A 27447-nucleotide genomic window follows, 5' to 3' on the forward strand; every position below is an offset into this window, starting at 1 on the left:
AAGTACTAGTGTCTAATAAATAAATACAAGTATCTAATAAATAACTTTAAAAGAGGCTAAGTATTACATTTACCAGAATTTCATTAGGGTAGCAGTAATGAATAAAAATCCCATTGATAAACACATACAATCAATTTTGGGCTAAATAAATTATATTGAATAAATAAATCAAGTCCAGACTAAGTTTTGCAAAAAAAAAAACAATTCACATTCGGTACGGTTTTACATCTTTATTGTCATAGGTATGACTATTTTAGACATTATTCAAGAGACAATTTAAATGATTTCTTTCTAATACTGGAAGGCTCTACCTAACACCCTTGATCCAAAACTTTCTTCTAAAATCCCATAAACAAAATTGTCAAGAAACAACAAGGGAGAGAGATAGCATATGGTAGTAAAAATCTATTTTTCAATGATAACAGATAAACAAAATGAGAACAAGTAAAACCTTGTCTAATGTTTACATGACTTTGTGGCAACCACACGGGGTGCATGGTATTTACCTTAAGAACTCTATATACAGGAAAATATACTATTACTATCCAGAAAATGTTGTATTTTTAATTCTGTATAAACTTACAGTGACCAACTAATTTTACTTTAAACTGCAACATTCTTGACCTTCCCTCTAAATCATAACAATCATAACCATCATCATCAACATTGCCATCATTATCAGTCATCATCAATACAATCACGCAAGTATTGTGCACATTTTGATGATCTAGTGTGCTTTCCATCAGATTTAATCTGAGGATGTGTTTCTCTAGAACAAAAACTTATACAATTAATTTCTTTGGCTCAGTAATTATTGCACCGACAGCTTACAAGCTCATAGAAATAATAAAAATACAAATAAAAAACTGGCAAATGACAACAAAGCTTACAAACACTGTTAATCCATGCAGTAATATTGCACAATAAAGCAGCTTTAACCTTGAGCTCTATTAATGACATTGCTAAAAGCTATGATGCTTTGAAAAGAAAAAGCACACTAGACCCAATAAACATGCAAATAGCATGATGCTCCGTAAAATATGCTAGCGTTACAAACAATCTTTAGTAATAATCCTTTCAAAATACATCACAAGCACCAAAATTATACCAAATTATTCACTTTACTTAGAAATCAAATCATCTGAATACACAGACTAGCACTCTTTGACCACTAATCTAATTCCTCTAGACTGGAGAGTGAAGATGTGGTCACACTAGGCTATAAATAGAGGCTCCATTTATTTATGTGATTTTATTTTATTGTGTTATAGTGTATAGAAAGCCTTACAGCATCATATCCTCGTGCCACAATTTTTGGATGCTCAAACTCTAGCGTGACCGCAACTTTACAGACCACAAGTAAGAAACTGCTAAAAAAAAATAATAATTTGTTTGGCTTTTTGCCATACAACAAGTCAAACTGTCTAAGCCGCACAACAGGTAAGTCCAGACCAAGCGGCTGAAGTATAAACCATACGCAATAAAATAATTTCTTTGGGGTTAAAATCTTAAAATCTTTGGGGTTTTATACAATAGGAGGGAGAAAGTGAGGCTCCTGTCCTTCTGAAGAATCAGTGCTTGAGCCTGTCTGAGGTTTGATGATGATCTGAACGGAGCGCTCTCCACTTGAGTCCGACTTGCTGTCTTTGCTCACACTTTTGCCTGTGTCTTCACTGTTGTCTTCCTCGGCTGATGCTCCTATTGGACGCAGACGCTCTTCTGATGCTGTCTTGCCTCCTTTGCTTGAAGTGTCACTGACCCTCATAAGTTTGTCGTCAGAACCAGATTTATCAGCTATGGAAAGATAAATGATAGAAATCTTATTTTGCATGACATAACAAAATGATTAATTAAATGACATGTAATTAGATTTCAGATTTATTATCACAATTATATAACATTTCATTTTTATTAACTGAAAATGATTGAATTCAAGATATTTTCAAGCAAGACTTAAGTCTCCAAACATGTTTAGGGCACTTGTATATCATTACCAATAGTTATAATCAATCTTTATTTTACAAGGACATATTCTGACCCTTGCTTGTCCTGTTTAAGGTCGCTTTGCGGTAAGTGAATTCATAATTGTTGTCAATGTCTTTCCGGATAGGCCGGGGTTTAGGATGGAGCTTGTTGAGACGTCCCTCTGTGATCCACTCGTGTTGCATCCCTTCATCAGGGGTCATGCGTTTGGTGGGATCCCACCTACAAGAACCCAATGGTACAGGTTGAAAAAATCTATTTATGTGTGTGCTGTGGTGGTAATAAACATGAAATTACTTTACTATACATACACAAGGCAACGCCGAATGAAGTCAAGAAATTGAGGATCATTGGTCTTCAACACACTGGGAAGATCTTTTGAGTTAGGTCGACGTTTCTTTCCTTTGCTGTTGGTGATATTCCTTGGGTTTCCTTTGGAATCTGATCAGTCAAAATAAATTAGCATGAACAAAGTCATTTTTAATTCAATGTTATTTGAGTTGTATTAAGTTCCTAAGGTCCCGTTAATGCACTAAAATGAACTAATAATGATCAATTAATTTGTTATGGTGTTTATTAATCTTTGTTAACGATGGTTATTAAAAAATACAACTGCTAATTGTTAGTTTATGTTAACTCAGGATCATTAAATAATATCAACAGATATACATTTAGATTATTATAATGTACAAGTAAATTGAATGGAGAAAAATTATTTTTCATTTTTAGTTCATAACTAATGTTAGCAAATGGAATCTTGTAAAGCGTTACCCTTATTTCTAAGCAATCTACTTACCAAAAAATAACCTCCGTCTTGATGCAGTTTGAACAAAATCATTTGGAGGAAGTCCCATAATCTGTAAAAGCAAAAATCATGTTCAGCAACCAATGCATTTCAAATAACTATAAAGGAGTCATTAAACCACATGAAGCTATTTAAACAACTATAATCCACAGAATACGAAGACTCTTTCAAAGACTTTCAAATACTCTTTTTTCATGCAATAATAATAAACTATGTGTGAAGGTGTTATGACACTTTTATGCTGTTTTTGCATTCATTTTAAAGCTTTAAAGCTCCCATTAGTTGTATTTGTATGGCTTCAACACTGCTTTGACTGCTAATACAGTCTCTCACCTCCATGATGCAGGCGATCTGCTCCACTTCACTCTCTCCTGGGAAGAGGGGATAGCCAGTGTACAGCTCTGCTAAAATGCAGCCCAGACTCCACATGTCTATTGCCATGCTGTACGGATGGCCCAGAATCACCTCTGGCGAGCGGTAGAAGCGGCTCTGAATGTAAGTGTACACTGCAGATGAGAATACAAGAGGTCTGTTAGAGCTACATGGATTTGACAATGCCACTTTAACAGCATGAATTTGCTTAACGGTTCAAATAACACTAAATCATTGTTTCTCAATTGCTGGGTCACAGGTCTGTTTTAATGGAGGGGAGAATGAAACTAAATGTCAATGTAAATGGCAAATGATAAAATTCTGCTAAAATCGTGCATAGTTAGAACAGTAAAAAAACATTTCTCAAATCTATGTCTATGTCAATCTATGTCTACCGATTGCAGATTTTGCTATGCATTGCCCCATATGGTGTAAATCACACAATCAGGATAAATCTGGTGATGTGTTCATTTCACAGGGCTCTGGCACTTACCTCTCTGATGCTCATAGCAGCTTGACCCAAAGTCGACCACTTTTATGTTTCCTTGTCCCCTCTTGGACAGGAGAATGTTCTCCTATTAATACAAAAATAAAGGATTATGGATGTTTTGTCAAATTGGTCATTTTACTGGTGAATGCATTTGTATTTTTTTATTATAAGTTATCCAGCTGAATGTCCAGCCGCTCTTTCTCAAACTTTGAAAGTGGATGGTGACCATGGCCGTCCCTGATCCCCATCCACTCTCATTGTATGGGCAAAAGGTAGAGATTTTGCTAAAAAAAAAAAAAAAAACAACAAAAAAAAAAAAAAACAACAACTAATTTTCTATTCCACTCAAAAATAGAAGGTTACTGATATGTAAATAAATAAATATATTACTATTTTTACATCATAGTAATATTTGATGTACTGATTTTAATGTAACCTATTATTTTTAATAATAGTAATAATATAATTAATTGTTTGTTTTTGATTTATGATTAGTAATTAATTAATAAAACAATTAAAAATGAATTCCTGTTTTACATAATAATTTAGATTTTAATATAAATACGGTTTAATTAAAAACTTTAGAGGTCAGTAAAATTTAAAAGAACAAAACAAATTATGCTCACCAAAGCTGCAATTAACTGATCAAAAATCTCAACCTAACAGTAAAATAGTAACATTGTGAAATATAATTACAATTTAAAATCACTGTTTAAATCACTATTTTCATATATTTTAAAATATAATTTCTTTGTGTGGTGTCAAGTCTTCATCATTCTAATATGCTGAAAACAGCATCAATACTAAAAACAGTTGTGCAGCTTAATATTTTTGTGGAAACTGTGATAAATTGTTTTTTTCAGGATTCTTTAATGAACCGAAGGTCCTAAATAACAGCGTTTATTTGACAGTGAACTCTTTTGTAACATTATAAATGTCTTCACTGTCACTTTAAATCAATTTAACGCATGCTTAATGAATAAAAGTATTCATTTTATTGGATTTTTTTTTTATTTAGCTTTAAATTTTGGGGTGTTTCACACTTTAACAGACTTCGGTTTACCGGTTTAAGGTCACAGTGGATGATCTTCTCTTTGTGCAGCATCTGGAGGCACTTGAGCAGTCCCTGAGCAAAACGCCGAATCAACCCCAGACTGAAGCCCTGGAAGTTGTTCTTCTTAATAAGCTCGTAGAGGTTCGCTCTGTATGTAGACAAGAGATACAATTAACATGTAGCTATCTTTCACAATGTTACAGAATAATGTTATTGTCTAATACCTCGTGAACTATACATAGAAATGAATTCGAGTATGGCAGTATGCCACTTATCTAAATGCCTCTAGAGGGCAGCATATTCATTTTTGTCACTACCTCACTCTGAACTTTGGATAAACACATCCATTGACACTAAACAGCCTCCTGTCTTTAAGCACATCCATAAAAACTAAATCTCACTATTAGTGTGTTAACCGCTAAGCATTATGCTAAAGAGCCCTTTGAGAGGGAACTCATGAAAGTCATTATCTTTGGCAGAAGGGAGGCCTAAAACAGCTGCTGTGAACAGCCTAATGTAATCGGAGACTTCACACCATGAGTGGGCAGGGAAAGAGATAGGGGCCTAATCAAGGCATTAACTAAAGGATTCTGTGACTGTAACTGAAGACGGGGAGGACGCACCTGATGTCCTCTAAAGGTCAGGCTGCCAGAGATGAAGCTGCTTTTCATGCAAAGTGACTTAATTGATCACTTTACCCAGAGCCCTAAAGGTCCTCACCAGGAAACTCTCACTACACACCTAAATATGGCAACTGTCGGGACAAACCAACACCTCGGGCTAATGTGACATCTAACTAATGAATCATAACTAATATGATGATCTTCAACAACAAAACATCATTTTTTTTTACAAGTTTTACCTTGACTGTGTGGGCTAAAGACAACATGAAATCAAAATGCAATAATAAATAACAACAAAAAATATTTAAAATTAATTACAGTACTTTTTAAAAATTAATTCAAATTAATTGTATATATTTTTAGTTGAATATCCCATTTCACTCATCAATATGGTCGTAAAATGGCTTTATATTTACTTTAAATAGATGTCTATAATTAAGCTGTAGTTACAGGGTAGTATTCTATTTGAGTCCAGTACGTGACTCCCATGTTTAACACGTGTAACTATACAGATTTAATAGTATCAATTGAAATAGATTATGTGTCTATCTAAATGTTTCCAGTATTTTCCACCCACCCCAGCAGCTCAAAGGAGATGCACAGGTGGTTGCGGAAGTAGAAGTACTCCTTCATGTGAATGACATTGTGGCAATTATCTCTGTCTCTTCTTCGCACAGCATCTAAGATCTTCAGCTCTACAAGTGCCTGATGATGGAACCTGAAGGTCAAAAGAAAAAAAGCTCACCAATTATTATTAACTTTATCAATATGCAGAATATTATTATTATTATTTGTCCTAATGTGACAGTGTTTCAACAGTGACACTGTATAGGATTTTCTAAAAAATTTGTTTGTACTACAGTTCTTTCATGACAACACATGAGTATTCAGGATGGTAATAAACATGATAATGTTAATGTGTTTGGTCTTAGCGGAATAGATCTAATTTAAGATTATAAAGTTCTCAAACTATTCTTCTGGCAAGATAACTGTTTTAGCACAATATCTCATCATTCATTGATACAATCTAAGTTGCATTACAATTACAATTCTGTCATATTTTCCAGACTGTGAAATGAAAATTGTACAAAGTAGTAATCTTTAGCAACAGCGTGAAAATGAACAGCCCATAACAGGCACACAATACTGGTCTAAACATATCTATCGGTACAATACGTGGCACATGATTAAACTTGCATCATATCCACACTGCAATGTGAAAACGGCGTTTATCCACTTGAGAGAGCGTCTTCAAAAAGCTACATTTTCACAGGACAAAATCATTATCTCAGTGTGGACACAAGACAAAAATGCTGAGAAAATTTTCAAATGTATTTGGTTCACTCTAGACAGCCTAGAATGTTTGGATTTTAATGCAAATAGTGTATATTATATTATATAAACCTAAAAAGACTTCTGAAAGCAAATTCAGAGCAGCTATTCTGTTTTCAGCACTGAGCTTTGCATTTTGAGAGGGTTTAAAGTTAAAGCATCAGTCAAAGCAGGTGAAATGGCAGTTGAAGGGCATGAGATCAGTTCTGCCCAGACATGTTATGTGATATACAACAGACACCTTTTAACACCTTTCAGTGCATCAAGTCTAGTGTAAGCTATGACCCAGTTAAGCGCTGATTAAAGACCTTTTGATGGCCTTATGAAGGGAAAAGTGTGAAAAAAGGTTTATTTTAGTAAGGCAGTGGGAAATATTGTGTATATTTTTATTGCTATTTCTAATGGGGGCATTGAAACATTTAGTTAAAGTTCAGCTTCTAACTTTAGTTTTAAAGTTTAACTTAATATTATTTTAATAAAAGAAGTGTAATTATTTTTTACTAATATCAATTCAATTTTCATATTTTAATATTTAACACTATATTATTATTTAGTTTACATATACATTTTTTGTAAACGTTAGCTTGAAATCAAACAATAATTGACAGACCCCCTTGGCAGTACCAAGGGCCCCCTAGGGGCCACCAACTCCAATTGTACCAAAGACTGCATGGAAATGAAAATGAACACATGGACCGGAGGTTTATTTTACCTCTTCTTATTCCGAATGATCTTGAGGGCCACCATCTCATTTATCTTGTGATCCAAACATTTCAAGACTTGGCCAAATGATCCTTTCCCAATCACCTCCAGGACTTCATAGCGATAGGCTATATGGTCATGCACGACCTGCACAGAGTATTTAGAGGACAGAGTCAGCTGACAAACAGATCAGCATAATTATTCCCGTCTCCTTTGCAGTGGCAGACTTCTTGTTACTTGGAGAAACATCTCAATGTTAATTCTGATATGCATAAATGTTTCTGATTTGTTTATATCTTGTTTATACACTCAGGAACATATCGGGACAGAACGTCCAACATATGACACTGTTTACATGTTTTGACTGCAAATGCCTGCTATTTGACTGTTTAAATCGTCAAAAGGTGAAAAGGCACATTCATAGAAGATGGGCTGGGACATCAGACATGAGAGTCTGGCAGCCTGTAGCTGAATTAGCCAGCCTCGTGCTGTAATGCAATTTCATCATTTATCGAGAAGTTGAAAATAGGTCAGTATATCGACCACAAAGCTGTTTGCCAGAAGCCATAAAATAAATGTTATGTGAAATAAAATGAAATCTAAAAAAGAACTTGTAGCTACTGTAGCTGTCAAAGCAACATTTTTAGTTTCATTAAGTTTAAGTTAACTTAACATCCTAAAATAACTAAAAGTAAAACCAGAAGTTAAGAAAAATGTATAAAAACTTTATAAACATAAAATACTAATAATAAAAAAATTGAAAAACATACAACAAAATTACTTGAAATTTGAAGGGGTGGTTGAGTGCGATTTCACTTTTTTAACGTTAGTTAGTTTGTAATGTTGTTGTGTGAGCATAAACAATATCTGCAAAGTTGTGGCGCTTAAAGTTCATGCAAACGGAGATATTGTCTTTTAAAATTCTGGCAGTTTAATGCCTATAAAAACGGCTTGTAGGGACTGCAACAAGTTACTTCCTGGGTTTGTGACATCACAAACCCTGATAAACCCCTCCCCCAGGAACATGCAACAATGGGGGTGAGGCCATGCATGCTTTAGAGAAGAGGAAGAAAAATAGGGGTGCATGCAAAAATCTATTCATATATGAATCGTGATTCTCTCTTCTAACGATTCTAATGGATTCTAAAGCAGCGGTTCTGAATCCTGTTTCACACATCACCCTGCTCTGCACACGCTCTGCATCTCTCTCTCTCTCAATCTCTGAACTGTTCCATTTATACATTTTTTACACATAGCTATGAGAAGCATTTTACATGGATGTGTATGGTTGCTGTACATATTAAAGCTTTAATCAGGATAAAACTGTATATTAAAAGCTAACAGAAACAGTAGCATTTACAAATAACAGTGTATCTAAAACTATGAGGCAACAACAAACAAAAAACATACCATTAAGAGCTGTGCTTGCACAGGTTCTGCGTGATCTGCTTCACTAATATCCTTTGTATAAACGATCCCATTTTTTACAATACAACGGAAGCACATGTCGCCAAGGTGAGGGGCGGGACATTTAGACGCGCACTTGAGGCGTTTAGCCAATTAAAATACACTGGACTCGCTAACCAATCAGAGGTCATCGCATATTTCTGAGGGAGAGGCTTCATTAAGGTAGAAAATGATCAATAGGAGAAGGGACAGAGCGGTGTGGAATAAAGGTAAATTATGTGAAAAAAAATACATTTTAATATATATATATATATATATATATATATATATATATATATATATATATATATATATATATATATATACCGTAGTTTCCGGACTATAAGTTGCACTTTTTTTTTCATAGTTTGGCTGGTCCTGTGACTTATAGTCAGGTGCGACTTATTTATCAAAATTAATTTGACATGAACCGAGAGAAATGAACCGAGAGAAAACATTACCGTCTACAGCCACGAGAGGGCGCTCTATGCTGCTCAGTGCTCCTGTAGTCTACACTGAGCAGCGTAGAGCGCCCTCTCGCGGCTGTAGATGGTAATGTTTTCTCTTGGTTCTTGGTTCTAAATAAATGCGACTTATAGTCCAGTGCGACTTATATATGTTTTTTTCCTCATCATGACGTATTTTTTTGACTGATGCGACTTATACTCAGGTGCGACTTATAGTCCGAAAAAACCGGTGTGTGTGTGTGTATATATATATATATATATATATTTAACAAAGCATTAACACATGTTAAACACATTCAAGCCTAGAAAAAAAATTTCAACCACCCCTTTAAAATTTAAATGGAAAATATGAAAATAAAAACTAATTCAAAATATTATTAAAAACTATAATAGTGTCTCACCAATAGTAAAATAAAAGTAGGCAGGCAAAAGTAATGTAATCACAAAAAGCTATGATATATCATATTCAACCTTTAAGTAGCTGCCATGCTCATCGTCATAGCCTGCATTCTGTGGGGATCCCTGGGAGCCCTCAATCTTCTTAGTGTCCAAACCCAGATACCAGATCTCAGAGTAGTCCATGATCTCCTCCTTCTCATATTCTGTTAGCTGGTTCTGGAAGTGCTTCAGTGCCGCTGTTTGGAAGATGGAGGAAGACATGCATAAATAGTGAACATACCAGTATATAATCCAATTAACCAGAGAATTACCAGATCATTAGAGAGGTCTAATTCTATTTTCAGTTATTTTTGCATTGGTTAAATTCTGAAAAAAAAAAAAAAAATCCAGAGCACTTCATACTTGTGGGAGACATAGGCAGCCTCTGTCCCTCATATGTCCTGATCTTCTCAAACTTATTGATGATGCTCCTAGTTAAGGATTCGGAGAGGTTTTCCATAGATGAACCAAAGCGATTGGGAAACTGTGGCCTAGGTCTCTCCTCCTGTGTTACAAGAAATGGAAGAATATATTTTTTACTCATCTTCATTTCATACTTACTGGTTTTATTTTGATTTTTTTCAGTAAAAATCCCCCCAAAACTACAAAACTGGTCCATATGACTTGTGTACTATATTCCAAGTCAATTTTACGGTATTTTCAGTGTTGGGAAGGATATATAGGTTACAGATTACAAGTTCCCCTATTTAAAATGTAATAAGTAGTGTAACTTTTTAAGTTACTTTATTAATGTAACTGATTACATTTGATTATTTTTTTATTATTACATTTCTAATTAATGTTTTCAATTGTCAAACACTTAAAGCAGGCAGGGTTAACCTTACTGAACACTGATTACTGTTACTTTGAGATTGTTCTGAGGTTAAATACAGATTTAAAATCATAGCAAGAAATAGTAAATATTAATACAAAAATATTTGTGATTGTTAACATGTACATAAGTAACTAATTTAATTAAATACATTTTTTTCTCAGTAACTGTAACAGATTACATTTAAATTTATTTTGTAATTAAATTACATAACACGCCATTACATGTAACTAGTTACTCACCAACACTGGGTATTTCTGATGGGTCGTTTGTTATTTTTGGAGATTGACAGACATAATTACTATTAACAGTTGTTATTTGGGAAAAAATGTGCATAAAAAAAATCTTGTTTTGTGATCTAGAGAAGTCATAGAAGACTTGTATAGACGCATGAGAGTGAGTGATGATAACTGTATTTTCATTTTCTGAGTGTTATCCCACCTGATTCCCTTGAGTGCTTTGCACCAGTTGTTTGACGATACTCGGTAAGGTTCCATTCGAATGCAGAAGTTTGCCATTGGTCACCAAAACTTGTTTGACCGGAGCCTCTAGCTGGGGCAAAGGACCAACTCCTGTCCCACACTTTTAAAAAACAAAAGATACAACACTCTAAGGACTGTTCAACATGAAAAACTCTACAAATCAGTAACAAGGGCCAAACGGGGGGAAGATATGTGAGCTTCACACAAGGCTAGTGGCCAACGGCCCCAGTGAACCGGACCCCCTGCATAGAGGATGGAATTTCAGTGGCGCTTGAGACCGAGGTGGGGACAAAAGCAGCGATACGTCAGTCTTACACAACCCATTCCATCAGAAGAACGAATACATGCTCTAAAACTTACTAAGTCAGAGCCAATGATACAGAGTTTCTCTACACTGTTCCTTTTTTCACTATATTCTTGTGTAAGGAGTAAACCGAAAGGTCCCCGCGCTATGAAACAAATGTAGGGCACTGCACAAGGGAGGGGCTCGTTCATAGCGAGCAGGTTTTCCCCCATCTCACGGTTCAAAGCCAGTGCTCGATAAACGTCTGGGCTGAAAAAAGAGCAAGTGTGTCTATAGATAGATGCGATATTCAATCTCATATGTTCAGGAGATACTGCGGCTTCTGCCAACTTGATCATGACGCATAGAAACAGTAGCTAAATATAGCATTGGGGCACCTGCAGAGACCTACAGGAATACAGTAGGCTGTGCATAAACAACGTACCACAGCTGTGCATTCAAACCACAATCGAATCAACGCATTTCCACATTCAGAGACACTATGCCAAGCACTTTATTATGTGCAGCTGTTAGCACCTGTGAAGAGATTGCTTTTAGTTAATGACAACTGTTAGGGGGTCATTTCACACTCAACATTAAAGATTTAACACAACGCTTTCCACGGGTGCTTGGAAGAATCATGCATTGTCATCTATATATAGCCTAGCAGCATACAAATGAAGAGCCTATTCACAGATAAGCATCAGCTGTATATTTAAGCCAAACATTATTGGGAAGTGCAATTAATTTAGTGAATCAGTTTGTTTAGATGATTTCCTGATTTCTTTTCATTCATTGCATAAAATAACTGCTCACTTAAGTCTTTGCATAACACGTCTTGTAAATACTGCTATTTATTATTAAGTCTGTTAAATTTTTAATGATTAATTGACGCAAGTGGGACAGAAATTACAGACGCTTCACCTTCAAGATATCTAGAATGTGTCACATGATTTGATTTCAATCACATGATTTATAATTTCAACATATTAGGCGCGTTTGACTTTAAGCATCCGTGTGCTCTCTTATTGCTCTCGCGGTACTTTGATGTCATACAGTGATCATTCTGTGCAGCGCTGCTTCTTTCGTCATGTGTATTTACTACTAAATATCTAAGATTAGATGATGCCAACTCGGTACACCTGTGGAGTTGAGTTAGCTTAGGATGCTTGTTAGTAATGCCTGAGCAAGTAAAAACACATAATATGAGAATTTTTTTTTTTTTTTTTTTTTACATTTGCATAGTATATAAGCTTGACTGTGCGTCCAGCAAGCAAAATGTAAGCTAAAAAAATAAAATAAAACTAGGAATGAGAAATTCTTAATGAATAATTTATATACCATTCAGCAGTTTAGGTTTGGTGTGATTTTTTAAAAATAACTCTCATCAAGGCTGCATTTATTTGATCGATAACTGTTTTCTATATTAATATGTTTTAGTATGTCATTTCTTCCTGTGATGCAAAGCTGAATTCTCAGCATCATTACTCCAGTCTTCAGTGTCACATGATCCTTCAGAAGTAATTCTAATATATTTTGCAGCTCAAGAAAAATTTCTTATTATCATCAATGTTAAAAACTATTGTTGTTTTATATTTTAGTGGAAATATTCTACATTTTTTCAGTATTCTTTGATGAGAAAAGTTCAAAAGAACAGCTTATATTTGAAATATTTTTTTTAATTACAAGTCTTTACCGTAATTTTTTAACAATTCAATGCATTCTGAATAAAATTATTAGTTTATTTAAAAAACAATAGTCTATACCACTCCCAAACTTTTGAATGGTAGTCTATATCATATAGCTATTTTGTAGGATTTCTAGTCAGGCATTATCCACATTATTCTTTCAGTCAGTGAAATTGCTTTGAAAACTAGACAGATTTGATTCAACAGGTAATCAGAATTGTCGCCTTCGCGAATCAATACAAATGAATCATCACTGTTAAGTAACCGCTTATGTCTTTCTCTATGAAAATAGTCTCACCTGTGAGTAGGTGCAGTTGGGTCCTATTTTTGTGTTCTCGGCCTGAGACCTGTGGGGGTGAGGGAAAGCCTCGGGTCTGGCTGACTGTGAAAGAGAGCGGAGGAAAGACGTCATGAGCATGACGAGTGGGCACACTTTCGCAACCCACATCCACAGTCTTACATGTGGGATGCTGGCTATATATCTCCAGGATTCATCTCTGCTCGCTCTGTGTTATTCAACACAGCAGATGACTCATGTTCAGTACACCAAGGTTGCTTGTTTTTAATTCAAAAGCACATTAATAGCATTTCAATGATGCCCACCACGTCACATGATGCAGTTTGACCTCATAGTAGAAGGCAGTCGTGATTTGCAGACTGGTACTTCACACTTCACAGCAATCAGCTCCTAACTAATGTTCCTCTCGAGCACGAACACGGAGCGATCAAGTATATCAGGGGACCTGCTATGACTACAATCCGTCATGATTGCGGACATGCGAGAAAACAGGCTCACCATCCATCTTAATCAGGTGGAGCGTGCGTCAATAGTGCCGACAGACAGCATAAGGATGGATGAAAAGCTCCAGCTAAACTTAGAGCCTCTTGGGTCGGGCTGGGCGAGATACAATGAGAGGATATTGGCGGACCTGTAGCAGAAGTCAAACAGATTTGCCAAGAAACATACAGACAATGGGATGATCTCGGCTGTATATACACCTTGGAGATTTATGTGGCTCTCACACCCTTAATACACAGGGTGATTATTTACAGAGTCCAAAACATAGGGTGGTTTTTGGCCAAGCAGCGGGAGGTTTAGCCATGCTGATGCGTTGGGACTTAACTGCATTCATTCACATGCACTGAAATACATTCTGGCTTATAGGGGGATCAGAGAGTACATGGATTCAAGTGTGGAAGCAACAAAGAGAAGCATTTAGAAAACAGGCAATAAAAATTTGTTACACTTAGACTGTGGCCGGTCAGCTGTGCAATGTGAGCCCCGGGCTTTAAAAGACTCATTCAAATATTAACACCTTTGAGTTGATATGTTCAGGACCAAGGGCTTTGTGTTACAATGTGGGTCAGTGTGCAATTCAAGGTTGAGATAGCCAATAAAATGGTTTAAAATTTGCATTCATTCCTTGGGTGATTTGATCTATATTGATTATATATGCACAAAAATATTGGGACTACAAGAAAATACTACTTCAGATTTTCTACTTCAAAATTTCACATTTAAAACTAATATCATTTGCTTACACAGTCATATTACATTTTAAATTTGTTATGGCTGAATTGGATTGTAGCATTTGATTTTAACTTTAGTTCTATTAAAACAAAATGGAAAAAATCATAAAAACAATTATTGGCCAGTAATGCATTCCTAAAATATACTCTAAAAATAAAGGTTGGCATCTATGGTTCCATGAAGAACCTTTAACATTCATTCAAACTTTCCATTCCACAAAAAGTTCTTTATAATGGATAAAGGTTCTTTAGATTGTTAAAATGTTCTTTGCAATAAGAAAAATAGTTCTTGTAAAGAAAATATCACTGAAAGGTTCTTTGGGGAACTAAACAGTTATTATGTGGCATCGGTTTGAAAACACCATTGTGGAACCTTTATTTTTAAGAGTCTACTGTGAGCTAAACCAATGACTTTCACTCTACAATGTGCCCAAATTTATATCCCAAATGCTATTTTAAAAAATAAACTGGTGTTTAAGCCCACCACCAATGGTTTTTATCCTTTTTGGTATCACATACACAGACAGACCAATAGAGGATTTGGGCCACCCCAATAAAGAAGAAACTATGGCCATGGGTGAAACCCAAACCACACCCCAAAAGTTCAAATATACATCATATGCCGTTCTTAATACTCAAGACTCTTAATGCCTTTACTTGGAGCCTAGTACTGAATCATTTGCTGACAGTCACCTTAAAGGATGGTTCATACTTAGACACTGGCTTGAGGTTTTTTAAGCATCCTAAGCATCACATGTTCAGACCAAATATACTCATAGGGTGCAAGGGGTGCTTTTAACATCAATCCTTGATAGAACACAGACAATGCACTGTTGCCAATGCATTTCATTACACACAGCCGTGGGATAAATCTCAATGCTGGAGTGGCAGGATGAATAGAATATTGGGACTCCTACATAATTTATTGTAACTTTGCACTCTTAACTTTATAATCAATAAAACTGAAAATACACAGAACGGAATGCAATCAAATAGTCTCTCGTGTTACTGTGAGTTACGATTCTTAGAAGGCGAAGTGCAATGAAATCTGAGCAAATAACCAAATAAAACAATGTGAGGAAGCTCTTTATAATCCCTTACAAAAATACCATGTTAACTACATTTTCTTCTTCTGAAAAGTATAACCAGGCTTATAATTAGACACCCCCTCCCCCCCACACACACACACTTTTCTTTTGATAACAGCATTATATTTTAGCCCTATTATAATTATAGTTTCTGCCAAAATAAAATATCTTGTAAAAAAATAAAAGTAACGTTAATACATACAATACATAATTAACATGCATATAATTGAAATTAAATTAAATTAATCTCGTGTGAAAAACTTTTTTTTCGCCTGGTTAACTTATTTTTCTTTTTAAGATCAGGGGAGACTAAAACCAAGTTACCAATATAACAGCAATTTTGATATATTATTATGGAACTACATAAACCTATAAAAGGCGTAGGCCTACCAATAATAGGCTATCTAATAAAAGGCATGCAAAAATTATTTTAAATAGCCCACGACTATTTAAAATAAAAATTTAAATAGTTAAAAAGTTAATAGTGAATAATAAAAGCAAACTTCAGTGCAACCACAATCAGATAAATATGCTGCAAACATACGTTTTGATGAAAAGCTTTTAACAAGCATAATTATAAATGCATGCGAGGGAAGGCATAAACTGCTAAATCTTCATACATTACCTTATTATTAATGTCAGGAAACATGTCGCTTTTTGACACGTGGATATTTAACACATCCAAGTCATAAGGCATGAGAGAGAAAGAACACGTTCACTTTTAAATCCAGCAGGAAACTTGCATGTGCATTTTAAGAATCCTGTAAGACATCGGAACCCGTTCTCAGCAGCGAGAACTTCGCGAAATGAAGTGTTTCCTGATGAGGCGGAGAGGGATTGAAAAGCTTTCGTCAGCAGGAGATTAACGGAAAGAGGCAAGCTGTCCTTCTGCTGCTCCACTTGACGTGTATGTCCCTAGATATGCCACCTGTTCAGGTTTTCCAGCCTGCCTGCACTCTATATAGATGTGTTTACGTGCGCTTACCTATCACGGAACCCATATTCCTTCCATTCTAGCACACTGCATTTGTTTGCCAAGTCATGGCGCTCATAAAGTGGTAATCCAGGACAGTTATGACACAATGTTCAAATGTACAGCTGCACAAGTCAACCTTCAATAACACAACCGACTCGCAGGCATGAGTTTTTTTGTGTGTAGCCTAGTTGCCGCGAGTGCCTCCTCTCACAATTTCTTCTCTTTGACACGGGCTTTGAGTATGCAACGGCACCGCCTTCACCACTATCTGTTTACTGCGCTCTCTTTAAGTTTCCATCTGTCAACGAACGATGGGACCCCAATAAATAACGCCCATCAGTACATCGTCATTCCCAAAGCCATGTGTATTTCAAAATGTCAAAAGAGCAGTGGACGAGCCAAGAGCTTAAAAACGCCCTTCATTCAACCGTGATGGACTTTGATTTGAAGGGGAGATCGTGTAGTTTCATTAGTGAAAAAGGTAAATTTCAACACCTAAAAGTTAAAAGTACTGCTGATAAATGTGTTTGGGTGAAAAATTATGTCTGAATGATGAAAATAAAGCGATTTTATTCTACATAAATGTGGTCCCACATTGAGGGTGCAGTCATGTTCACACAACCAGCCAAATATATGGGGAAAAAATAAAAACATAAATAAAATAAAAAGAATGGTACATAAATATGTCTTTGATTAGGATATATTATTATTGGCAAAATACATTTAATAAAGTGATACATTTTTTATCAAAACATAATTATAACAGAAAAATATGCACAATTATAATATCAGTATAATATGTGTTCAATATTACACCTTATGACCATTACAAATTATATATATATATATATATATATATATATATATATATATATATATATATATATATATATATATATATATATAAATCATAAGCATGCTCCTAAAGGCATAAGGCATTTTACTATGATTGAAGCACACGTTAGGGTTGTGAGATGAGTTTTTAATATAGCTTAACTGTTTTTAAGTTGACATGACATCTTGGTGACAGGCAATGGCACAAAATATCAGTCTGCATGTTTCCATAGACCAACTAATTCAAAAATCTCACAGTGGTATAGTGAGAATGTGTGAGGAGCCCCTAAGTCCTAATGACAGATAAATAAATAAATTAAATATAAATTTATGCATTTAGCAGACACCTTTATCCAAAGCGACTTACAGCACATTCAGACTAACAAATTTTACCTAACATGTGTTCCCCCCGGGAATTGAACCCACAACCTTGCGCTGCTAACGCAATGCTCTACCACTTGAGCCACAGGTACACACTTACACAGGATACACTTTTATTACAAAAAATTTATTGCTGTGAGCTACACTATATTTATGTTCAATTAAATATATAGAACACAATATCTTTTTAAGCCATTTGTGATGTCTATTGTATTATTATCAGATGGCTGGATATACTGGAGACAGTTATTCTAGCTATACAAAACACTTCAAGCCTTCATAAATGGCAAATATAGAAGGTAACAAGTTGACACTTTTTTTCACACCTATTCCCTATAGACTAGCTCTGCTCACATGCAACAAGCATGGCAGAGCGGGAGCTTTTGACTGTTACATCGTGACTCAGTATGTAGGCTTATTATCAAACCACCTTTCTCAAATGTCAAGCTAAGGCAGCCTGTGTCTACAAATTTAGGCCTTAGAAAAATAGTAATTGTAGTTCTGAACATCAGTTATAGGATGGAGAAAAAGAGGACAGCATTTAGTTTTAGCATAACCAAAGCACAGTGCATGGCATTTGGATTGGATATGAACACACTGTACATAGTGAGTGCCTCTAATACCTACTATTTTAAAATCTAAATGCACTGAGTATGGATTAATGCTTAAAAATGTTTAATCTCTCATTATTCAATCTCATGTCTTTCCAAACACACATTCTGTTGTTGTTGTTTTTTTCGCATTGTAAAAGTAGAATTTTGAAGGAATTCCGAAATTCCAAAAATGTTCGTTTTTAATTGAAACTTTCTATGCTGTAACCAATTATTACATTCAGAGCGCAAACTAGACTGCCTATAAAAGACAGATAGATCAGCAGCGAGACAAATGTGTAAGAAAGAAGAACAAACACTGGCTGTGGTGGGAAGAGGGAAAGAGGCCTGATTATGATTAGTGTTTATGTTACATAACACCAAGGCACTCTAGTAATCATGATGAGCTATGGGGATGAATTGTTCCTGACGGAGTGCTCATTCAGCACGATGACACCTCTTCCCTGGCCAATCCTCAGTAGCCTGCCACCATCTCTGGTTCATTCCATTCAAGAACCTAACAGCTCTGCATGACTGAAATCAGTCATGGAAATGTGTGAGGTAAACACCAACAATCACACATTCGCTGCTGTGGATGTAGTAATGATTAAAAGGTGATAGACTGCTTATTTGCATTCTATAATCAGCCATTTAGTAAATAATTTTATAAGCATAAGTATTTAATTAATGACTATAACGGCTTTATACAGCACAAGGAAATGCTAGAGAGAACTGATCAGGTTTTTTGAACAAAGCTGAGTCAGGAATCCTTTGATCATCTCAACACTTTGATCCAAAATGCGTGTCTTTGAAAGATTCACCTGAAAATGAAAACTCTATTATATTCCACTCCCCTTAATGTTGCAAATATGTAGCCTTTTTCATGGAACATAAAGGTTGTTAGAATTAGTCTAGAAGTAGCAGACTTTCCAGACTGCTCCATATGACAGTGTATGGATGACTGCAGCTGTCAAGCCCTATGACTCATGCACTATTTTTCTAGTCTTCTGAAGACATATGATTACTTTGTGATAAACAAACTGAAATTAAAGTTGCTATGGTACTTTTCTGGAGCTTGACACTAAAAAATTTGGAAAAATGTGTGCATTTATGGCTTGGGGCATCACTGAACCATAATTTCTTACCCCTAGAAGGTTCATAGAAGTACCATATTACTACTCTAAGGTACTATCATACAACTTTTAGGGGTGCAATTAAGGGTACTGCCCAAGTGACAAGCTGTTGTACCCCTTAGGGAGGGGTTCTCAAGAGTTGAGATACAACCATAATCAAACCCACCTGAACAAGCTAATCAAGGTCTTCAGGATCACTAGAAAGTTACAGGCCAGTGAGTTTGATCAAGGTTGGAGCTAAACTCTGCAGGAAAGTGGACCTTGAGTGCCAGAGTTGAGAACCCCTGCCCTAAGAGTTCAGTTTTTGCACACTTTTTCTCAAAAGTGCAGCCACTTTTCACCAAGCCGTTCTATGGAAAAGAGCAGGATGGACATTTTGATGGGTAATACCTTTTATGCATTGTGAAGAAAAACATGAATGTGTTCTGGGAGCATTCTATTTATCTTCTACTTAGCATCTTAGCAGGATGTAAAGCATTTTAGAGGTTGCCACAATCAATATGAAGCTTATTTGACTTGTAAACTAAAGAGAAATGATCACTTTGCATTTGAAATATCACATCTGCAGAACACAAATTAGAACAGAGAATTAAAAGAACAAAATTTGGAATGTGAACAAAGTCTTTTCTAAAAAAACGTCTACAGTTAAAAATGCACTAAACAAACTGAAATGCAATCTAGCTGATCTACAGTTGTATGTACACATCCATGATTCATTAGCACTACTACAAGGGGTGGAAATTTTAGGAGATGGCACATTCTGCCGGCAGAACTCCACAAATCTTTACCTCAGGTTGAACTCTCCCATTCCTCTGACTTTGTCGTGTGCCCCAGCAGTTCTGGAGGATCTCAAAGCCACAGCAAGATGGTGCGGTCACTTCTCCACCCATGGCAGGGTCACCCCATGCTGCGGTAACCATAGGCCTCAGTCTCACTACGTCATGTCCACTTGCCAGTAAGGAGCCCTGAAGTTAACCACAACAACTTCTTTGGTCTTCAAGAGCTCCACAATCCAGAATGAACAACCCGAAGGGATCCCGTTCTTTTAGACTTCTTCAGACATGTGCTTGTGCAAATATGCACAATCTCTGGATCTGGGGTCAAAGAGGATGTAGTCACACTCACCTCTCTGCTCTGGATCTAAGAGTCAATTTTACATGCCATCTACACATCTCTGTTCGAGGAGATGTGTGCTGCAGGCAGGGATAAATGGGTGGCTACATGGGGTGCTTGGGGAGAGCTTGGTGACGTGTGGACGAGACTCCACAAGGGAGCCATCCTGAGCCGGAGGCTGAGCAGTGGGGGCTCTCAGTGCCATCTTCCTCTTCCTCTATGGGAAACATCAGGGGAGTGATCCCTGACAGTGGAGCTCCACTCAGGGGCATCATAAGCGACTTCTGTTGGGTCTTCTGGTAACTCCTCCCTCCCAGAGGCCGTCTCCTGGAGACGAGCTGGAGATATTTCCTCCCCTCCACCGTTCACATTCCCCCAGGACGCTGACAAACAGCAGTGAAGTGCAGAGAGGAAATCTTATCCCCCGGCATGCACACATAGGCTTTGGTTTCTCCTGCTCCAGCACAGAGAGAGTGGGAAAATGAGCTCTGCCATTTGCCTCCATAGAGGATAATATTTCTGACTGTTTCATCCATGGGGTCTTGGGGTCTAATGTATATACCCACATCTCTCAGCGCCACTTAGGAGAGAACAAATTGGATCTTGTGCACCTGCCATCAGTTGAGAATGGGAATGTGTTTACCAACTTTGTTTACATTGTAACTGACATTTGGAAGACCTTAGACATATCACTTTAATTGTGTCACTCAATGGTTATGTAACAGATGTGTTTACTTTATCACATGGCCACTGGGGTTTTCAATGTGAGGTGGACATGTTACAATCTACTATGACATTACAGGTCTTCTGGCAATAAAAGAGTTTTAAAATAGAACAGCTTGGAACTGTCATTAGAACTTTGCCTCTTCTAACAAATTTCTCCAGAGGTAACACCGCTATTTGGATTAAGATCAGTTCTTGTAAAGTATTTTAAACAAATACCCCAGAGTTTTCCAAACCTACCCTTGATGGGCCATCGTTCTGCAAAGTTTAACTCCAACACACCTTCCTCAAAGAAAGCTATCCTGAAGACCTTGATTAGCTGGTTCATGTGTGTTTTATTAGGGGTAACTCTGCAGGACAGCGGCCCTTCAGGACAGAGTTTGGACACCCATTTTCCGCTGGAAGGTGGCACTCCAAGAGCAGGATTGGACACTGCTGTATCACACACATCAACATTAAATTTATGTAAGGGGTCACCATTATTAGTCCTGGAGGCCAACCTTTCTGCAGAATTTAGCTCTAACTTGGTCAGCACACCTTGGGTGCATGTCCCAAAAGCAACTATGGTCATAAGTTCTGTCATTACCAATAGAGTTCAGTGGAACTAGCGACAAGGCTATAGTTAGCTAACAATGGTTTTTATACACACCCCTGCCTGAGAGTTTCGAGTAATCCTTTTGACCTTGATTAGCTGGTTCAGCTTCGTTTAATTAAAGTTGAAGCTAAACCCTGCAGTGAGTTGTCCCTCAGGAGTAGGACTGGACACTCTAGTTGTGAACACAGTTGGGAAATATCTTCAAGTTTCAAAATATATATATATATAAAATACACCTTTACTGTTTAGAATTAATTTAGAAGTTATTAATCTAAAGTTAAAATTTTTTTTGATAATGATTTTATTTTACTGTGGCCCAAAAATTACATCTAAGCCACTCTTACAAATGAATGAACATTAGTACATTAGATAATCAAATATAGTGACTTCTAAAAATTATGCTAGACCTTATGAGAACAAACTTTCCAGCCTTCCTATTTCTAGCTCATCTAATCTAGTGTTAATGCTACTAATATTGATGGTGCAAACTGGGTGTGGCTTAAAAATCAGTATCACCCATGATATAACAAATATTCAACAATGTATGTATTCATGAAGGCAACAGACTGATGGCAAATGACCTAGATGGCAGATATGCAAGTTAAGCATTTGGAGTGATCAGCAAGTGGATAGAAGTCGTTCAGGTGAAAGGGTCATCCAATAGAGCAGGTGTTGCAGAGTAGAGGCTATATGGATTAACCACATGTGACACGTTTAGGAAGCCTGCAGATAAAGTCAAGGTAAAGTCCACACCTTTGCTAAGACTTTATTTTTGCACATGACCATTTATATATGTGCCTTATTGAAACTACAGATGGCAGTCTATTTTAACAGGTCCAGTATGTTGATGACCAATTTAGGCCTGCAATTGGACTAATATAATTAACAGTATAAGCAGTCTTGTAGCTGAGAAATAGTCAGTTGGGTGACCCACTTTAGTACTGTCATTTTTAAGAATATTACTAAGAAAAAGCTAAATATTAAGGAAGGTCTTAAGGAAGCATTTAAATAGACTGGTTTTGTGGTTATGAAACAAACTTTTAAAAGTTGGACTATTTTTTAACGTAAGTTAACATACCATACTAAAAAAAAAAACACAACACTCGCGGGATTAAAAAACAGAATAAGCCTTGATAGTCTAAAAATGTCAACCTGAATATGTCGTATCACTAGCATCCAGGACAATTCACATGCCAGACCCTAGTTCTTAAGATTAGGGTTTATTCTAAATCTTAGCAAGCACCATGAATAAAAACAACGCTCCAATCTCTCATGAATACGGTTGGATAATGATGCTTGAAATTTACAGATGTCCATGTTCAACAGTAGAGTCATTCAGTGAGTGGGACTGACAATGCCCCACAAATTTATGCCAGCATGAGTAACATTATCTATCAAGGTCAGCTGTCTGGGCCAGGCCCCAAATGGGCTAATCCCTATCACACACACAAATACACAAACCCATGTGCACGTGCACACACACACACACACACACAGAGGATGGGACAGGATGGCAATGATAACATTCAACATCTATTCATGTTTAAATTACAGCTGACATCTACAGTAATTACTCTGAGCAGCTTTGATTTTGTTGCCAAAGATTTCATTTTGGCTTTGACCTAGACTTTAAATGTGCTGAATCTTTGAGCACAGATGCCCCATGGACTGTCTAAGCCAAGAATTGTTCCAAAATGACCCAACTTTTTTTAGCAGCTACTTTTAAACTGTAACTACAAGCTACAAGTATTTTTAAATGCAATTTACAAGTTACTAACATTAAAGTTATTAAAAGCTGGCACAGTTCACTATATAAATTCTATACTGTGTATACAATCACACTAATACATTTTTTTAAGTACACACAACTTGATGTATAGACAAACATTTCGAGACAAACATAACCAAATGTAATGATTACTTTACAATTTGATTACTTTACAAGTACCCACGTCTCCCTGGATCATTCAAGACTTTCCTTTTTTTCAACAGTCTGTTTCAAACTGCTGACTGAGACTTCATTAGAAGAACCAGTTCAAAATATATATATATATTTTTTATGAATCGGACTACGGGCATTCATCGCGAAAAAATAAAATAAAAAAAGAGTTTTTTTTTTTGTTGCTATTTTGTGGTCACACATGTTAATTTTAGACTGCATGCAAGCTAAATCAAGTAAAATATATTTGAAATATTGAATCTAGTGAGCATTTTAGTGGTGTTATAATTCTAAGATAACTGCAAGAAAATCAAAGTACTTTATCTTTAAACTTTATCGCTATAGCCATCAAAACACCACTTGTGGTCGTCGACAAAAACTGGACTTGTAGCGCCGTTTCACTTCAGGCATCCCGACTCACCTGAGTTTGAGTCAGGGCTCACTAACCCTAATCCCCCTACCCCATTTTGCTTCCTGTCTAATGACTGTCCTGTCAAATTAAAGGCTTAGAATGCCAAAACAACAACAACAAAACCACACACACCATGTGTGTACAAAATCATTACCACCTTCACTAATACATTTCAAGACAATCACCTGCTTTGAGAAATATTCCTGTTATTACACAGAATCCACATGCAAAGCACTTGAACATATTTATATATATTTTTAATGGTGGATACCATTAATTAGATGTTGTGCACCTGAAATGTTTTTAATGTTAGAGTTTTCAAGGTTCCAATACATACAGTCCAAACACTCCAAGATATGCAAAAGGTGATCTTTTTCACAAAAACTAATAGTTTTGTGCAATGAAAAGTAATCTTTTAGTGTGTTTGTTTTATGTATTGTATAGTTATTGAAGGGGTGCAGTGAGCAATGAGTGCACAAGCTTTCTGTCCTCTGTTTGAACCTAATGCATCGTTCTCAGTCAGCTTTCCAATGGCGATCTTAAACTAAATCTTGTGTTAAATCAAGGATATAAATATGCAGATTCACTTTAAGGCTATGACACATCCTTGAAGACTTCCTAGACTTAACAAATGAAGATCTCACATATCAACTTTGAAACCAACCCTCTCACATTTGATCATAATTTATGCAGTCTGCCAATAAAGATGTTTTTCTTACAGGATTTTGGTCATCGGATAACTAAGCTCAAGAGACTAGTTACTTCAATGTTCTCTGGTTGCCTGGATGAAGGGAGAAATGTCATACCCTACAAACACCAAGCAAGGGACTACGTTGTTATTGCAAAAATAATACCCTGTGGTTTATGTACAGTATGTATATTAACTTAAATTGAATTACAAACACATGAAATCACTACAGCTTATGCCTTCCTTTTTAAATAAATGACACTTGGATTGGTGTGTCATAAGTGTCCAAATATTTTTGGGCCACATTGTTGACTATTGAGAGCTAAACTTAATCCATAACCCATGGAATAATAACACTCTTCTTTTTGTCCTTGGTCTCAAATGATGTATCACAATTTGGAAATTTAGGATTTACAACCATCTGACACTACAACATCACATACCTGCTCATTATATAAAGCATTCTTCCATAGTCTTTCATCACTCTTAATATTTTAATATCTTACCTTCTCTCCTCTGTTTTCTCCTTCCCCTCTCTCTGATTCTGCCCTCGGGCCCATTTCTACCTCAGGCAATGCTGAACAGTGTTCGAGTGAATCCAGGGAAAGAATTAAATAACAAATCAAATCCTAATGTTCGGCAGCTACAGCGTGGGCTGCGAAGACACTGTTCGGGTGCTTTGGAGCTGCAGCCAGTGAGCCTGGTGGCTGGTGCTGACATGTTTGGCTCAGACAGCAGAGGAACCTGATGATAAGTCATTGAGTGATGGAAGCAGGTGCAGTCAGGCCACTACGCGCTCATCTTATGCCATCCGCAGGTTTGGTTTTACTGCACTTGCATTCTTGTGCTCTTCAGAAACACATTGCATAATGTCAGTGTCACATTCAGGTAAACATGGAGGTCAGATTTGAAGAAATTTAGTGTTTCATCACTTGCTCACCAATGTAGTGAATGGGTGCCGTCAGAATAAGAGTTTTTAAAAACATCACAAAAATTCACAATACGTCTCCAATCCTTCAATTAACATCTTTGTTTTTAATAAACAAGTTCAGAATTAAAACATTTTTAACTTCAAACCGTTGTATAAAAATAAAAAGTTAAGACTAGTCTTAAAAGTTAGTCAGATAATTATTTTCTTTAAGATATATATATTTTTTATATAGTCATAATTTTTTTTAAATTCAGTTACATAAAAATGTAGATTAGTCTTAGTTGAATCCAAAAATAAGACAAAGATTACTCTTTGGCTAACTGCTAGTTGGTCAGACTAGTTCTTAAGGCACTGTCTTAACATAGAGGCTTTGTAACTGGCCCCAGTATCCACAATATTGCTTTATTTGGTGAAAAGTAATTTTGTCTGAACAAGCAAAACAACCCTAAACAAGTATGGATTTTGTTGTGAGAGAGGACAATAGGCGATGGACCTTTTCACTGGATAAGGTGTTATGGTTTTCGGACTTTAAGCGACGGTTAAATTTAAACTTAATGATAAATTTAATTTAATGATAAATTTGTTTCTTACAAACATGCAGTTTTTCACTTAATGTTAATTGATGAATTGGAGTCATTTGTGTATAACTGTGATGTTTTTATAAGCTGTTTGGACTCTCATTTTGACGGCACCCATTCACTGCAGATAATCCATTGGTGAGCAAGTGATGTAATGCTAAATATCTCCACATCTGTTGTGATCATGAAACAAACTCAACCTGGATGGCCCAAGGGTAAGTACATTTTCAGTTTGACCACTTTATGCAGTTTTTCTTTTTATATATAATATTCATATAAAATATGATATTCATATAACATTCATATAACTAAATACATATACTGTACATTTTGAAGACATGGTGCATTGTGGGTATCAAGAACTATCTATTTACTAAACACTGTCTGTGGCATTAGACCACTGTTGGCCAAAGGTGTTTTCTGTCACACAGGTAAGCTGAGAATTATTATGTCACTGTCTGTGCATCCTTAACACAACCATACAGTACAGACAGAGACACACACGTGACAACACCGGTCAGAGGGCAAGGTGATCTTCCTTTGTAGCAGACACAACACAAAATCTACTGAAACAGTCTGTGCCAGACAACAGATTGAATGCATTATATATAGTCCGGTCGGATCTTTCGAACCATTTGCTTCAAAGAACCAGTTATCAGAGACAGATTCTGTTCAATGATTGAATAGTTGTTGACCCGACAAATACTATGACAGTTCAACACACTCTTAAAGGGATAGTTCACCCAAAAATGAAAATTCTGTCATTAATAATGTAATGTCGTTCCAAAACCCGTTCAAACACAAACTGAGATATTTTTGATGAGAGCTTTCTGTCCCTGCATAGACAGCAACACATTCAAGGCCCAGAAAGTTAGTAACGACATTGTTAAATTAGTTCATGTGACATCAATGGTTCAACCGTAATGTTATTAAGCTTTG

At 36.2% G+C, this 27447-nt stretch overlaps 1 protein-coding gene across 3 annotated transcripts; it reads right to left on the reverse strand.

Annotated features, from left to right (window-relative positions):
* Positions 1-215: 215 nt before the first annotated feature.
* Positions 216-25718, reverse strand: dyrk4 (dual-specificity tyrosine-(Y)-phosphorylation regulated kinase 4). 3 transcript variants are annotated; one of them, XM_059536291.1, is made up of 14 exons: positions 25506-25718; positions 13296-13379; positions 10986-11129; positions 10076-10217; positions 9746-9909; positions 7372-7508; positions 5905-6045; positions 4714-4852; positions 3654-3735; positions 3122-3294; positions 2780-2840; positions 2295-2424; positions 2039-2205; positions 216-1794 (listed from the first exon to the last, which is right to left on the reverse strand). In XM_059536291.1, exons 1-14 carry the CDS (start codon positions 25557-25559, stop codon positions 1526-1528), a joined length of 1887 nt encoding a protein of 628 aa, XP_059392274.1. In that variant the 5' UTR covers positions 25560-25718; the 3' UTR covers positions 216-1525. The 3 variants fall into 3 exon arrangements, with proteins under 3 accessions (XP_059392274.1, XP_059392273.1, XP_059392275.1); XM_059536290.1 differs by lacking the exon at positions 25506-25718 and adding an exon at positions 16241-16945; XM_059536292.1 differs by lacking the exon at positions 13296-13379 and having other exon boundaries at positions 25506-25717.
* Between the last annotated feature and the right edge of the window lie 1729 nt (positions 25719-27447).

This window comes from Carassius carassius, chromosome 43 (genome assembly GCF_963082965.1).
Source record: "Carassius carassius chromosome 43, fCarCar2.1, whole genome shotgun sequence".
Taxonomy (NCBI): domain Eukaryota; kingdom Metazoa; phylum Chordata; class Actinopteri; order Cypriniformes; family Cyprinidae; genus Carassius; species Carassius carassius.